The sequence below is a fragment of the Mesoplodon densirostris genome, chromosome 2, assembly GCF_025265405.1.
Source record: "Mesoplodon densirostris isolate mMesDen1 chromosome 2, mMesDen1 primary haplotype, whole genome shotgun sequence".
Lineage (NCBI taxonomy): Eukaryota > Metazoa > Chordata > Mammalia > Artiodactyla > Ziphiidae > Mesoplodon > Mesoplodon densirostris.
This window is the reverse complement of record NC_082662.1, coordinates 31,719,918-31,734,467: the sequence shown is the minus strand read 5'-3', so window position 1 is coordinate 31,734,467 and position 14,550 is coordinate 31,719,918. Positions and strand designations below refer to the sequence as shown.

The window sequence follows — 14,550 nt, the reverse complement described above, 5'->3', positions numbered from 1 at the left end:
ACACCGCCTCCGAGACCCATCTAGTAAATGCTTAGGAAGGGCAAGACATGATCTCCACCCAGTAGTGACAGCCACACACTTACACAACCCGTGGAGACCATGGTGGTACTTTGGTTTTATTATCCAAACGGACTTAATCCTTCTCTCCATATAGTACTTACCCCTAAGAGTTTATAGTTTTATTGAAGATGTTGTGCTCATGTTGGCAAAAGGGGAGGCTGTGGAGTCTAGCAGATCTGGCTTTTAATGTCAGCTGCACCATTTACTGGCCTGGCTCTGTGTCCTTGGGCATGTCTGCTACCTGCTCTGGGCCTCAGTAGCCTTATTTGTAAAAAGAGGCCAATAATCAGAAATAACACGTGAAGCACTTAGCACAAGCCTAGCCATTCGAGGGGACTTGATAAATGGCAGTCATTATTATCAAAGCAGTGGGGGATGAGGAGCAGTAGAGCAGAGGGAAGAGAACTAACCGTTCCTGCATATGTGCTGTGTACCAGGCATTGTGCGAGGCTCTCGACCCATTAGGAATTTCATTTGTTTATCCTTTTGGCTTCTAGGTAAGTTCAGTGGTGTTATCCTCATTTTACAAATGAGGAAACAAATTAAGTAATTTGCTTGAGGTTTCCTATGAGGTTATGGATGGAGCCAGTGAAATGTCTAGGTCATTTTATTCCAAAGCCACAGGGCTTTTCCAAAAACACTCTAATTTCCCTTAAAGTTCCAGACAAGTCATATAGACAGGAAGGCATTCAGAATTTGGAGAAATGACTGCCGAGCTTTAGTGTGGTTGAGGAGGGCTTGCTGATGGAGGGTGGAGGCATGGAGGCTGGACTTTGAAGCAGAGGGGCCAGAAAGTCAGAGTGAGGGCGGCGTGGATGGGAACCTGTCTGTTTAGAATCGGCTGTCTCTGGGTGGTGGATGGTGAGAGAGAGCAGGACCAGTTTGCAAAGGGCCTCTTGTGTCAGCCCAACCAGTTTGGACCTTCACCTGCAAGTAGTGGTGTAATATGAAAGCGTTAGAGCAGGGAGAGATGAAATCAGGGTCTAACCTGGTCAAGTCCAAAGACTAAATCGGGTAGGGAGAAGCGGGAAGATCTCTTAGTTGGGAGGCTCTTGAGGTAACAGGCGAGGAGAGGATGGCCTGGAGAAAGGCAGCTGTGAGAATGAAGAGATGGATGGCTGACTGGCTCTGGGCGCCTAAGGAGAGGGGTGAGCGAAGGGCAGGATGGCAAGCCTGGCCGACAGGGTGATGATGGTGCTGGTGGCAGCGGGGGGAGCTCAGGGGCAGGCCCAGAAGTCAAAGCACAGCTTTCCCTGGGACCCACCCATGCACAGAGCATCTTGTACAAGTACCCGGTGGAAGTGCAGGGCCTGAACTCAGGCACAACTGGATAGCTCCGTTTAGAATTGACTGTTACGGCTGATGGTTCTTGTAGAAGAGAAGAACAAGATCTAGAGCTGCACTGGCCAGTATTGTAGCCTCTAGCCACATGTGGCTATTTAAATTGACTCTAGGTAAATTAAATAAAAAATTCAGTTTCTCATTCACTCTTGCCACATTTTGGTTTTTTTTTCGGTACGCAGGCCTCTCACTGTTGTGGCCTCTCCCGTTGCGGAGCACAGGCTCCGGACGCGCAGGCTCAGCGGCCATGGCTCACGGGCCCAGCCGCTCTGCGGCATGTGGGATCTTCCTGGACCGGGGCACGAACCCGTGTCCCCTGCATCGGCAGGCGGACTCTCAACCACTGCGCCACCAGGGAGGCCCCCACTCCTGCCACATTTTAACTGTTCAGGTGTAGCTAGTGGCTACTGTTTTGGGCAGTGCAGTTGTAGAACATTTCCATCATCGATCGGGTAGCACTGGTCTGGATCTTGGGGAGTACCTGTAAATAACTGGGGGGCCTGCAGCGGGGGAGCAGAGCAGGAGGAGGACACAGAGGGAGCCATTGAATTAAGAAATAATGTTGCTGCCTCTTGGGCAACTCTCAAAAGAAATAGAGTACTTGGATTTTGGTTTGAATTTGCTTTTTCTCCTTGTGTGATGTCATGTTTTTGGAAAAGCCCAGGCCCCAAGTCAGTGGCAGGCCTGGCTATAAAACATCGGAATGGAGGCCATGCTTCCTGTCTTTGTTTTGTAGATCTGGGCCTGCAACAGGTCTGGTTTGGCTTCTAGAGGACCTTTTGGCCATGCAGTGAGGGGTGGCCTTGATTAACCATAGAAAAGAAGACAGCAGCCATAGGAGGTGGATACTGTTATCTTTGTTCAGTTCGGGAAGCAGAAGCTTAGAGAAGTGAGGTAACTTGTTCGGGGTCATACAGCTAGTAAGTAGCAGGGCCAGAAATGGAATCTAGGTCTGACTCCAAAGCCTGTATATATATATATATATATATATATATATATATATATATATTTATTTATTTATTATATATCTTTTATATATATAATATATCTTTTTTTTTTTTTTTTTTTTTTTTTTTTTTGCGGTATGCGGGCCTCTCACTGCTGTGGCCTCTCCCGTTGCGGAGCACAGGCTCCGGACGCGCAGGCTCAGCAGCCATGGCTCACGGGCCCAGCCGCTCCACGGCATATGGGATCCTCCCGGACCGGGGCACGAACCCGTATCCCCTGCATCGGCAGGCGGACTCTCAACCACTTGCGCCACCAGGGAGGCCCTAATATATCTTTATAATATATATATTTTATATATATCTTACATATATATCTTTATATAATTATAGTGCATTTATATATACATATATATAAATACATCTTATTTTAGTTAACTTTGAAAGTACCTATAAGCAAAAAGAAAAAGCAGTCCTATCACCGAGAAATGACTACTGTTGACATTCAGTGTATACTTTCCAGACTTTCCCACCTGTATATGTATTTGTCTAAATTTATATATGTATATTTATAAACATGTGGTGTATATGTACATAGACATATATTTCAATCCTTTCTGATGCATATAGGCCACACTCTTAACCACCACCTTTAACTCCTTATCAGCATTTCTGAAGTCCTAAAAGCTCTGAAGGTGGAAAATAAATCTTTTTTGTAAATTTGGCCCAAGCTCAATTTGGCAGTAAGATTTGCTTGAACTGACAGGAGACTATTAATAGGCTTTATTTATGCCACTAAGTGTTACTACTCCTAAGTTGCACTGAGGAACTGCTAATGTTATTGGTTTCTGGATGTTGCCTCTGACTGGGGTGCTGTGTAACACGGTACAGGTTCTGTATTATCTTTCTAAAATGTCCCAAAGTTTGAATTCCAAAATACGCTTGGCTCCAAGGGTTTCAGATAAGGGATTGTGGGTCTGTATTAGGTTATAGTGCTGCCTGGGCGAAGGAAGGAGCCTCCAGGGTCAGTGTTATCTATTTAGCCAGGCATGTGAGAGGGGTTTGGGTTCTGTGAGATGTGCAGTGCAATGCACAGAATTCACAAGAGAAATGGAACACTCTCTACTTCTGTACATCCAGATCAAGCTGCAGTTGGCACTCTGGTTGACCTATTAGGTAGGCCCTTACTCAGAAATGGTTTCAATTGTAGGTGTGAAAGGTGGTCATCAGAAAGCACCCAGAAATGTCTGTGAGCTTAACCCCTGCCCTGAGGTTGTTTGCTCAGTGTGTGTTTACTGACTGCCTGCTATATTTCATGTTGTCGAAAGCCAGGGGCCACAGAAGAAGAACATTAGCCCCTGCTCCCAGAAGCCTGTGGTCTAGCTAAAGAGGAAAGATTGATAAAAAAGAGTTAAACTTGGTTACAGGGAATTCCCTGGCGGTCCAGCGGTTAGGACTTGGCGCTCTCACTGCGGGGCCGGATCTGATCCCTGGTTGGGGAACTGAGATCCCACATGCTGTGCAGCTCAGCCAAATAAAATTAAATAAGCATGGTTACAATTATGATAAATGCCTTGATAGAAGTAAGCACTGGGTATGTAAGAGTAGAAGGAGAGGGCCAGAGAGGGCTTTTCGAAGGAGATGACTCCTGAGCTGAGTCTTGAAGGGTGAGTTTGAAGTTCGATACATGCAGGTGGGTTTGAGGGTGGTTAGACTATGCCCAGCATCGGGGCGGGGGGTGTGTGTTGTGAAGAGGCAACATTTAAAAAGATAAATGGTTGCCCCCCGCCCCGTCGCTGCGTGGCTTGTGGGATCTTAGTTCCCCAACCAGGGATTGAAACCGTGCCCTTGGCAGTGAAAGTGAAAGCGAAAGCACCTAACCAGAGTCCTAACCACTGGACTGCCAGGGAATTCCCTTAAAAAGATGAATGGTTTTGATGTGACTGGATTGGGGGCGAGAGAGGAGTGGTTTGAGTGGGGGTGGAAGATGGGCCTGGAGAGGTAGTCTGGGGCTGATTATAAAGGTCCTTGTATGTAATACTTAGAGGTTTGGGTCTTACTACAAATGTGTTAGAAGTTATCAAGGGATTTTACACACAGGAAAGACCTGCTCAGATTTGTGTTTTCTTCTAGAGGTTGTCAGTATGCACTGGAGTGGGTGAGAATGGCGGCAGGGAAATCACTGAGTGTGCTCTCCAGAGATACTAAGGGCCCAAACTAAGGCATGGCAGTAGGGATAGGAGAGAAGTTCAGGTATAAAAATATTTAGGAGAGACGATTTGTAGGACGTGGTGACCAAACATGGGAAGAAAGGAAAAAAAATCCCTGATGTCACCTCTTCAGTTGGGTGACAAGGGACTGCAGGTCTGAGGTTGGAAAAAGGGCAGCGTGGGAGTAGGGAAGCAGAAGAGGAGGAAGGGCAGGAAGCTGTGGCCGGAGAGGGGACTGTGGGGCTGTGCGATGATAAACTTGGTAAAGAGCTGCTGACAGCCAGCTTCCGTACCAGATTCAGGAGGGAAGAGATTCCGAGAAGACTGCCCTGGGGCTAGAAATCCCCCTAACCATGCCTTAACATTTCCTTACATGAAGTCATGAATGAAGATGTTCTAGTTCTTGCTGGACGGAGTCCAGAGAGAGATATGGGGTCGGGGCATCAAAGAGACGCAGGTCAGCAAGGTGGTTTCCCAGTCAGTACACTGCCAACTCCTGGACGGCAGCGCAGTCCACAGGGACAAACCACTTGTCCCCAGGAGATGGCCTGACAGAGTCCTCAGAAAGCACCGACATGCAGAAACAGCACCTAAGCATTATTCCTAAGTTTGCCTTTGCACGTTGTAAAGCACTATGAGATATTTTTTAAGTACCTACTTTATAGATGAAGAAAATAAGACCCGAAGAAAGGAAGTAACTTGTCACACAGGAAGGTGATGGTAGAGCTAGACTTCAACTTAAGTTTCCTGATACTTGCTTTTGACGCCTTCAGTACCTGCTGTGCACCTGTGCTGCTCCAGGCCCCTGGGAAATAGCATAAGGATGACAAAGTCCCCATCTCATGGGGCTTACACTTTAGCGGAAATAGCATGCAATAAACCAATGAATATATATAAGATTTAATATCAAATGGTTTAGTACTAAGGCATAGTCTTGTCCTCAGTAGGCTTACTGGCTAACTGGGGAGACAGTTACAACACACAGCAATCAAGCCTATTGTGGGAGAAGTACAGGGAGCTATGGGAACATCTGTGTCAGGGCATCTGACCAGTTTGGGAGGAATCAGAGAAGGCTTCTTAGAAGAAATGGCCTCTAAGATGTACCTATACCAGGGGTTGGCTAACTACAGTCCCCTGGGCCAGATCCAGCCTGCTGCCTGCTTTGGTACAGCCCATGAGCTAAGAATAGTTTCTACATTTTTAAATGTTTGAAAAGAATTAAAAGAGAATAGCATTTCGTGACGTGGAAATTATATAATATGTAAACATCTGTGACCATACAGTTTTATTGGCATACTGATGCTTATAGCTGCTTTTACACTATAATGGCAGAGTTCATAGTTGCAGAGACTATGTGGCCTGGAAAGCTTAGGACATTTACCCTCTGGCCCTTTATAGAAAAAGTTTGCTGACTCCTGGCCACAGGATGGGTAGGAGTTAGCCATGGAAAGCAGAGTGAGGAAGAAGGAAGTCGGTTTCTGATGGGATCTTTGTATAACTGCAGTAACTTTAGTATACTTGGAATATGGCATTCAAGGAGGTAGGGGGCTGTGGTAAGTGATGTGTCTGGAGAGGTGGGCAGGATCCAGACTGGGAAGAGGCTTGGCAGCCGTATTAAGGGGCTTGGATTTATCCAATGGGGAGCTTTTAAAAGGTTTTAAGCCATGTCGTCATTTTTTCAAAAAATCCTCTGGCCACAGTGTAGAGATTGGATTAGAGAGGGTGGGGTGAAAGAGGAAGCAGGGAGACTAGTTGAGGTCTCCCTCAACTGGTTCCAGGGAATTGTTGGTAACCTAGGCTAGTATAGTGATATTGGGGATAGGAGTATATTGATTGATTTGAGAGGCAATTTAGGAAGCAAAATTGAAAGCCCTTGTTGATTGATTGGAGGCATTGAAACGTAACTATTTTCATGTTTCAAATGATTGTGTTTTCTTTTTCGACTCCAATGTTTTGTTTGTTTTTTCTCGTTCTTGTGAATGCATGGTTGACAAATCCATGTTTAGTAATAGTCTTCAGAGCAGAATTCCTTAGTGATGTTTCATGCCCCTGGTGCTCCTTGTACCTTGTGGGTCGAAGCAGCATCTTTCTGTGGCCTCTTCATGCTGTTCCCTGTTGACAAGAGATCTGGCTTTTAAGAAGCAAAGAAACAGTAAATTGGCAGATTGATTTTCCTTTTCCAGTTTGTCTTGATTTAACAACTTTCCCCAAATATTTCTTTGTTGCAGGTCCTTGGTTTTCAAGGCGCTACGTTGACAATGGCAAGCACTTAGGGCCTTCCCAATTTTACTTCTCTGACCCTTGCCTTTTTCCTCCTGGGAATTTAAGTCTCACTTGCAGTAAATGGTAATAACATCGCTATGTTATATTTTATAATATGTTGCGTGGCTTTCAAAGTGCTTACTCGTGTCAACTATTCAATACCTACGATAAGCCTGAGAGGAAGGCAGGACAGGTCAGGTTACTGAGATCAGGAGAGGTTAGATGGTTTGCGCAAAGTTCAAAGGTTAATAAATAGCAGAGCTGGTGATAGAACTTAGGTCTGCAGATTTCTTAGCTTTGTTCCTTCTATAATGCACTCCATCTCCAAGAAAAGGGGGTCAAACTAGCTGGGACAGTTATGTTTTCAGTAGTAAAGACATCTGGATGAAATACTTTTTTTCCCCCTCTCTATCCTGCTCCCTGGGAGCTTCATCCGGACACCAGCCTAGGCCTTTCCTATGGTTTCAAGCAATATGTAAACCACCAGTCATTCCCAGACTGCAGTTTGAGAAGCTGTGGTCTGTATGGTAAAGCGTATGTAAGTATGTTTTAATTCCTTCCTCCTCCCCTTAGGTGGTTCTTCCTTTGAAGAGTCGAGACCAGCTGGGAAGGGTCTACTTGTGGACCAAAGCTCCCGGGGTCAGGATAAACCAGAAAACTTGCTCCCAAGGTAATGCAGCTCTCTCTTCACTTGTGCCTCTTAGGGCTGAGGTTTTCCTCATTGTAGAACTGAGGCCATTGCTGTGCATGATGTCCATTGTCCCACAGCCGCTGGCCTAGGAAATGTTAGGCTTTTATTGAGCATTTACTATGTGTGCCAGGCATCATACACTTACATGGATTATCTTCCTTTAACCTAAGAGGTAGATACCATTATTTTCTCTGTTTCACAGCTAAGGAAACAGGTGAAGAAGAGATGTTATATAACTCACCCAAGATCCAGAGCTAGCAAGTGGCAGATCTAGGATTTGAAACTGGCAGTCTAACCCTACCGCGGAAATGTAGATTAGAAACATTTGATTTCTCCCTCCCATTATTATTATTATTATTATTATTATTGTTGTTGTTGTTAATTAATTAATTTATTTTTTGCGGTACGCGGGCCCCTCACTGCTGTGGCCTCTCCCGTTGCGGAGCACAGGCTCCGGACGCGCAGGCTCAGCGGCCATGGCTCTCGGGCCTAGCCGCTCCGCGGCATGTGGGATCCTCCCGGACCCGGGCACGAACCCGTGTCCCCTGCATCGGCAGGTGGACTTTCAACCACTGCGCCACCAGGAAAGCCCTCTCCCTCCCATTCTTTTAGGAGTTTCCTGACTCTGAAGATACTTCTTTTTCCCCGTTTTTATTTACTCCTTTCTTTTTTCTGATGCTGTTATATTTAGTGTGTGCTCCAGTGCCCCCTACTGGTCATAGCTGGAATCATCTGGTAAAGATTAAAAACTTATTTGTGTCAATATTTAAATTACACACTTAAACAGTAATGAACAATCCCTGGACTTTAAATGTAGCTAAATCTATCATTCTCAGTTCATTTTTGAGCCTTCCTGATATACATAGATGCATTTTACATAGTTTTAATTAGTATGTACATAACAATCTAAAAATTAAGCACTTTAGTGGCATTTATTCAATGTCAGAAATTGTTTCAAGTGTTTTATGTATCTTAATTCATTAAGTAATCTTCAACAAAAGTTTTCTGAGCATTTATTAGGATTCTGTTATGTACATATGCCAAATTTTGCTTAACTTTAAATGTTGGCATTTGAGTAATTTTTAGTATGACTATGAAAACTACACAAATAATAATAAAAAATAAATTTTCATTGCTTTTCTTTTTATTTCAGGTATTCCTGTGGAATAGAGATTCAGGGGAATTATCAAGTCGAAAGATCTAGATAGTTCTATAGTCTTGTTACGTGAGGCCCAGGGTCCAGAAAGAGCACTGTCTAAACCGAGTTCTGATTCACACTCTGCTGCCATCCAGCCTCATGAACCATTGACGATGCTGGGTCTCCTTTTTCTCATTTGAAAAATGAAGGGATCAGATTAGATTATCTTCCAGGTCTCCTTCTGGTCTGAGATTCTACAAACTTATTATCTCTGGACCAATGTACTATACAATCAACAACATATAAGTTTACTTTGTTCTACATAGAAATAGTGTTGTTTTAGCAAATAAGTCTTCTGAAATTCAGATGCTGATGTGTGGAAACTTCTAGCTTTATATTCACGTACTTTGTCAAGGAGGACTCATCAAAATATGATAAAAACTTCTTTTAATAAAATTTTGTTTGTTTGTTTTTCTAGACAGAATAAGTCCAAATCTGAAATAACTGACATGGTTCGCTCCTCCACTATCACAGTATCAGACAAGGCTCATATTTTATCCATGCAGAAGTTTGGGCTGCGAGATACAATCGTGAAATTACATCTAATGCAGAAAGAAGCGGATTATACCTATATCCAGAACTTCAGGTAGCTCACTGGGTCTTAGACTGTTTCCACAGCAAAATGATCATTCACCTCTCTGAAATTTAAGCACTTCTCCCATAACCTGGATTTGAAAGCAAATCCTGTACAGAATCCCTCCCATCATTTTCTTTTTTCTTTTTCTTTTTTTAGCTGCATTGGGTCTTCATTGCTGCGCGCAGGCTTTCTCTAGTTGCGGTGAGCGGGGGCTACTCTTCATTGTGGTGCGCATGCTTCTCATTGCGGTGGCTTCTCTTGTTGTGGAGCACGGGCTCTAGCCGCGCGGGCTTTGGTAGTTTCGGCACATGGGCTCAGTAGCTGCAGCGCGCGCAGGCTTGGTAGTTGTGGCTCGTGTGCTCTAGAGCACAGGCTCAGTAGTTGTGGCTCACAGGCTTAGTTGCTCCACGGCATGTGGGATCTCCCCAGACCAAGGATTGAACCTGTGTCCCCTGCATTGGCAGGCGGATTCTTAACCACTGCGCCACTAGGGAAGTCCCTCCCATCGTTTTCTAAATGAGTGATTCCTTTCACTCTTCCTCAGCAGACATTTATTCTGTGCCTTTTCTGGCCAGGCACTGTGGGAGGTGTGGTGTAGTGGGAGTGACACAACTTGCAAATGGTTGTGGAAATATTTAAAGAGATACATGTGTGCAGGAGAAGGAGAGAGATCCTGATTTTTGCTTATTTCTCTGTGTATCCCTTGGTCATTTGGGGCCTTTGAAGAAAGTCATTTGAATTGAAATTAGTCAGAGGAAGTTAGTGTTTGGTAATCTTTTTAGGCAAGGTGAGCGAAAGTTACATGAATAAAGCATGCAGGATTCTGCCAGATCTTTTTATTATTTATTTACTTATTATTTATTTAGTTTTGAATTTTTGGATTTTATTTTATTTATTTTCTTATACAGCAGGTTCTTATTGGTTATCTATTTTATACATATTAGTGTATATATGTCAATCCCACTCTCCCTATTCATCCCACCACCCCCACTTTCCCCCCTTGGTGTCCATACGTTTGTTCTCTACGTCTGTGTCTCTATTTCTGCCCTGCAAACTGGTTCATCTGTACTATTCTTCTAGGTTCCACGTATATGCGTTAGTATACGATATTTGTTTTTCTCTTTCTGACTTACTTCACTCTCTATGACAGTCTCTAGATCCATCCACGTCTCTACAAATGACCCAATTTTGTTCCTTTTTATGACTGCCAGATCTTTTTAGATCATTGCATTGGGACTATAACACAAAGTAACGTTGCTTCTAGGAGTATAAACAGTGAATTGTCTGAACACTGGAGTTGCTTTCTTTCGGAAAGTAGTTACCAGGGTACTTTTCTTTTTTTCATTTCACTGGTGCACACAGTAAACAGTCATTTCATGGATTATGGCTCTCTAATGGCTGTTAAAGCTAAGTAGGAATGTTCGGAGTGGGCCTCTACTGTTTGAAGTTATCACAAAAGCAACAAACATCACGGCAGACTGCACGTCACCCCTTGGTGCCATTTGCACTGGTCTAGGATAGATGTGACATTTCTTAAGGCTTCAAATTCCAGTCCAGAGAGACTGAAACCGAGCAGAATCAGCATCCAGTGCTTTCCCCCGTCATGTCCATAGTCCTCCCAAGTGACTGATTGATTGTCTTTGGCAACAGGTTTTTTGTGGGAACATACAATGTGAATGGACAGTCCCCTCAGGAGTCCCTCTGGCCCTGGCTCAGCCGTGGTATCCAGGCCCCAGTTGTATACTGTGTGGGGTGAGTGCTTCTCTTCTAGTTGCCTCTGCGTTTTCCAGAACGTGTAGCTGTGGTTGAAGGGGTGGGGGCATGGATCTATAACGGGGAATTCACAGCAGGTGAAGGGATTGAAAAATGAGCATATGCTTAATAACAGCTGTTCCCCCGTTAGCGTGCTTCCTCACAGTAAACAAATTTCTGGCACTATTCAAGTGATGTGCTTGGCATTTGAATGCTAATATTTAATTTTGAGTGCAGTTCTCTGTTAAGATCGGTGCACCTTGAACTGAATTTAATTACTTAGACATTCAACACTTTGTTGGTCACAAAGAAAAAATATCTTTTGCCAGGGAAGGAAGGTTAGCTTAAAAGAAAAAAAAGGCCCCATCCATCAGTCTTTTTTTTTTTTCACACCTACTATCTTGTCACCACTGCACTGGGTATTGTTGGTGGGGAGGGGACAGCAAAGAAGCCTGTACAGGAGTGGAAAGGGCCTAGAATTTGGAATTTATGTAGACCTAGGTTTGAACCCATTTGCCACTTGGTGCTTGGGCGAGCTAGTGATCTCGGATATAAAATGGAGACTCTTCTAACTACTTTGGGTTCATTATGAAGAAGAAATGGGCTGCTACTTGTGAAAGCGCCTGGTAAGTTCCTTGACTAAGGAACTTAGTCCCTTGTCGCTAAGTGTTTATTTTTCTTCCCTCTTGAGGGTCCTGCAGTTCAGCTAGAAAGCTAGGCCTTACACACCCAAACCAACCTGCGAACGTGCCATCTCGCATGTTACCCTTCTCTACTCTCTGACTGGTTGCTTCTCCTAATAGGTTCCAGGAGCTTGATTTGAGTAAAGAAGCCTTTTTCTTCCATGATACCCCAAAGGAGGAAGAGTGGTTTAAAGCTGTATCAGAGGGTCTTCATCCAGATGCCAAATATGCAAAGGTAAGAGAGGAGTCGGGGATCTTCTAATTTTTTGTGGCTATGCAGGGAAATGCTAAGATAACTTTTCACTTCTTATGCGACTTTCATCAAAAGCCAGCCCTAGGGGCTTCCCTGGTGGTGCAGTGGTTGAGAGTCCGCCTGCCGATGCAGGGGACACCGGTTCATGCCCCGGTCTGGGAAGATCCCACATGCCGCGGAGCGGCTGGGCCCGTGAGCCATGGCCGCTGAGCCTGCACGTCTGGAGCGTGCGCTCCGCAATGGGAGAGGCCACAACAGTGAGAGGCCCGCATACCGCAAAATAAAATAAAATAAAAAGCTCGGCATGGAACTAAGAAATAAAGAAATAAGACACAGGGAAAAAATTAAAAAAAAAAAAAAAGCCAGCCCTAATGATACTGAGATTTTCAGTTCCAGGCCCTCTGGAAGAGGCGTCTCTGGGTGTGAAAGAGGCAGATCTTGGCACTTGTAGGCTGTTGAGGTTATCACGGAGTCACTCGAGTGTTGACCCTGAGTCCTGGTGTGGAGGAGGAGATACAGTAATACTCTCAGCCAGCTTCCGGACTACTTTTCCTTTTGAGTCCTAGTTAATGCCATGACTTGAATGCTTGTCTCTCTTCCAGGTAAAGCTCATCCGACTGGTTGGGATTATGCTGCTGTTATTTGTCAAACAAGAGCATGCAGCGTACATCTCAGAAGTGGAAGCTGAGACGGTGGGGACAGGAGTCATGGGGAGGATGGTGAGTTCCTGGTTGGTATGTCTGGCACGTGGAGGGCCTTGGTCCCTAAGATTTGGACCCCACTTCTCATGATACTGTGACTGCACATGTCCCAGTTTGAGGGTGCTGGCGTTACGAGGTGAACTGTACCCTCGTGATCGAGCAGGGCTACATGGAGCAGACCGTTCAGAAATCGTATTTTAGTGACTTGCCGGCTGATTGGCCCAACTAGCCCAATCCTCGTGTTCATTTCACACCAGAGCCTCCAATGGGTCCTCCAATTTAATGCATGACGTATGTTGCAGAAACTATGCTGGGTCACCAAGGAAAAGAAAGAATGCTTAGAAAGAAAAAAGAAAGAAAGAATGCTAATAATAGGTTTGCAATTTTCTCTTCTTCTAGAAGCTGTTAAATCCTGCTTTTAGGTTCTACTGCGAGAGCTTAGCTTCCCATGGGGAAGGGAGAGCATGTGGTTTGCCTGTGATTTACTGAAAAGTGGACTCACCTTTGCCACTGGCCAGCTAGTCATTCTACCTTCTTGGATGTGTTTTCCTACCTGTAAAATGTGGACCGTAACACTGCTTTACTTACCTCCCAGGATTAAGATGCAGACTAATTAAGAGAAAACATTTTGCAACCTCTCGGGTTTAAACGACTACTGGTCTTTTTTTGGACTCCCTTTCACAGGGTAACAAAGGAGGTGTGGCAATCCGGTTCCAGTTTCACAACACCAGCATCTGCGTTGTCAATTCCCACCTGGCAGCCCACACGGAGGAGTATGAGAGGAGGAACCAAGACTACAAAGACATTTGTTCTCGAATGCAGTTCCATCAGGTTGACCCAAGCCTCCCGCCTCTCACCATCAGCAAGCACGAGTGAGTCTGGCCTTCCACCCCGACAAGGTGCACCGGGCCCCACGGGCCAAGTTGCGGGCTCTCTGTTTCATTAGGCAGGGGGCCGGGGGAGGCTTCCCACTGCCCGAGTGGGAGCTCCAGCCAACTCTCAGTTACACAGGGATTCCTTTCTCTTGGAAATTTTTCGTTTCCCAACCTGCCATCTGGCAGACCTCTAGAATCTTTCCCAGACACCATCTGTTCCTGGAAAATGTGTAATATTTATTTTTAACATGGGTCCGCCTGGATGCAGTGTCATGAGGAAAGCCACCCCAGAGCGAGCATCTCAAGCTCAGGTTTAGCAGTATGTTTCAGGTTAGCAGTATGTCTGCCTGTTCTCTCCAGAAGCATGTGTAATTGAGAATTGGGCTGCACTTCTCTGTCTTCACTTAGTCTTTTTTGCCTCTTGATTCAACTTTACAGAGCCGTGGTTGCAGCTGCTTGGAGCATCTGGCACTGATTTTTGTCTGTTCTCTGTATTTCCTTTATCTCCAGTACTTGCTCTCTGTCTAAATTCAAGGCATACTGGAATTTCAGACTTTACAGTAACACTTGGAGCATGTGCCCCTTCTTTTATGACAAGGAAGAAGCCACTGGGGCTGTGGTGTCTGCCCGGGAGTGCACAGAGCCCAGCCTCTCGTCCGCCTGCTGTGGTGGTAGACCTGTCTTGATTGGTGTTCCGGAAGCTGCCAGGATGGCTTCCCTTCTCCAGGGAACCCAGCAGGGACTGTGTCTCGCGTTCCGCTGACCCTGAAGCATCCTAGTTTGTGAGGTTGAGCTTGCATGTCAGTGTGTCTGCTTTTAGCTCGTGGATGCATTCATTTTGGTGTGTGTATGCTGCCACGTGGCTTCTCTCATGACCTGGTTCTTGGCTTCAAATGAAGCGGTATTGGTCTTCATGGGATGTGCGATGTCACCTGGGAGCATCCAGTCATCATTTTCCCAAAGCAGCAGGTGTAATAAAATACCTGGCACACTCTGCAGAAAC

At 45.1% G+C, this 14,550-nt stretch overlaps 1 protein-coding gene across 3 annotated transcripts in view; it reads left to right on the top strand.

Moving 5' to 3' along the window:
• Positions 1–14,550, top strand: part of INPP5B (inositol polyphosphate-5-phosphatase B) — a 44,740-nt gene that overhangs the window by 15,506 nt on the left and 14,684 nt on the right. For all 3 annotated transcript variants that reach the window (XM_060089531.1, XM_060089530.1, XM_060089532.1), the window contains exons 8-13: positions 7,391–7,487; positions 9,125–9,292; positions 10,934–11,035; positions 11,839–11,953; positions 12,574–12,690; positions 13,357–13,544. In XM_060089531.1, coding sequence (XP_059945514.1) covers positions 7,391–7,487; positions 9,125–9,292; positions 10,934–11,035; positions 11,839–11,953; positions 12,574–12,690; positions 13,357–13,544 — 787 coding nt within the window. The remainder of the gene's footprint in view (positions 1–7,390; positions 7,488–9,124; positions 9,293–10,933; positions 11,036–11,838; positions 11,954–12,573; positions 12,691–13,356; positions 13,545–14,550) is intronic.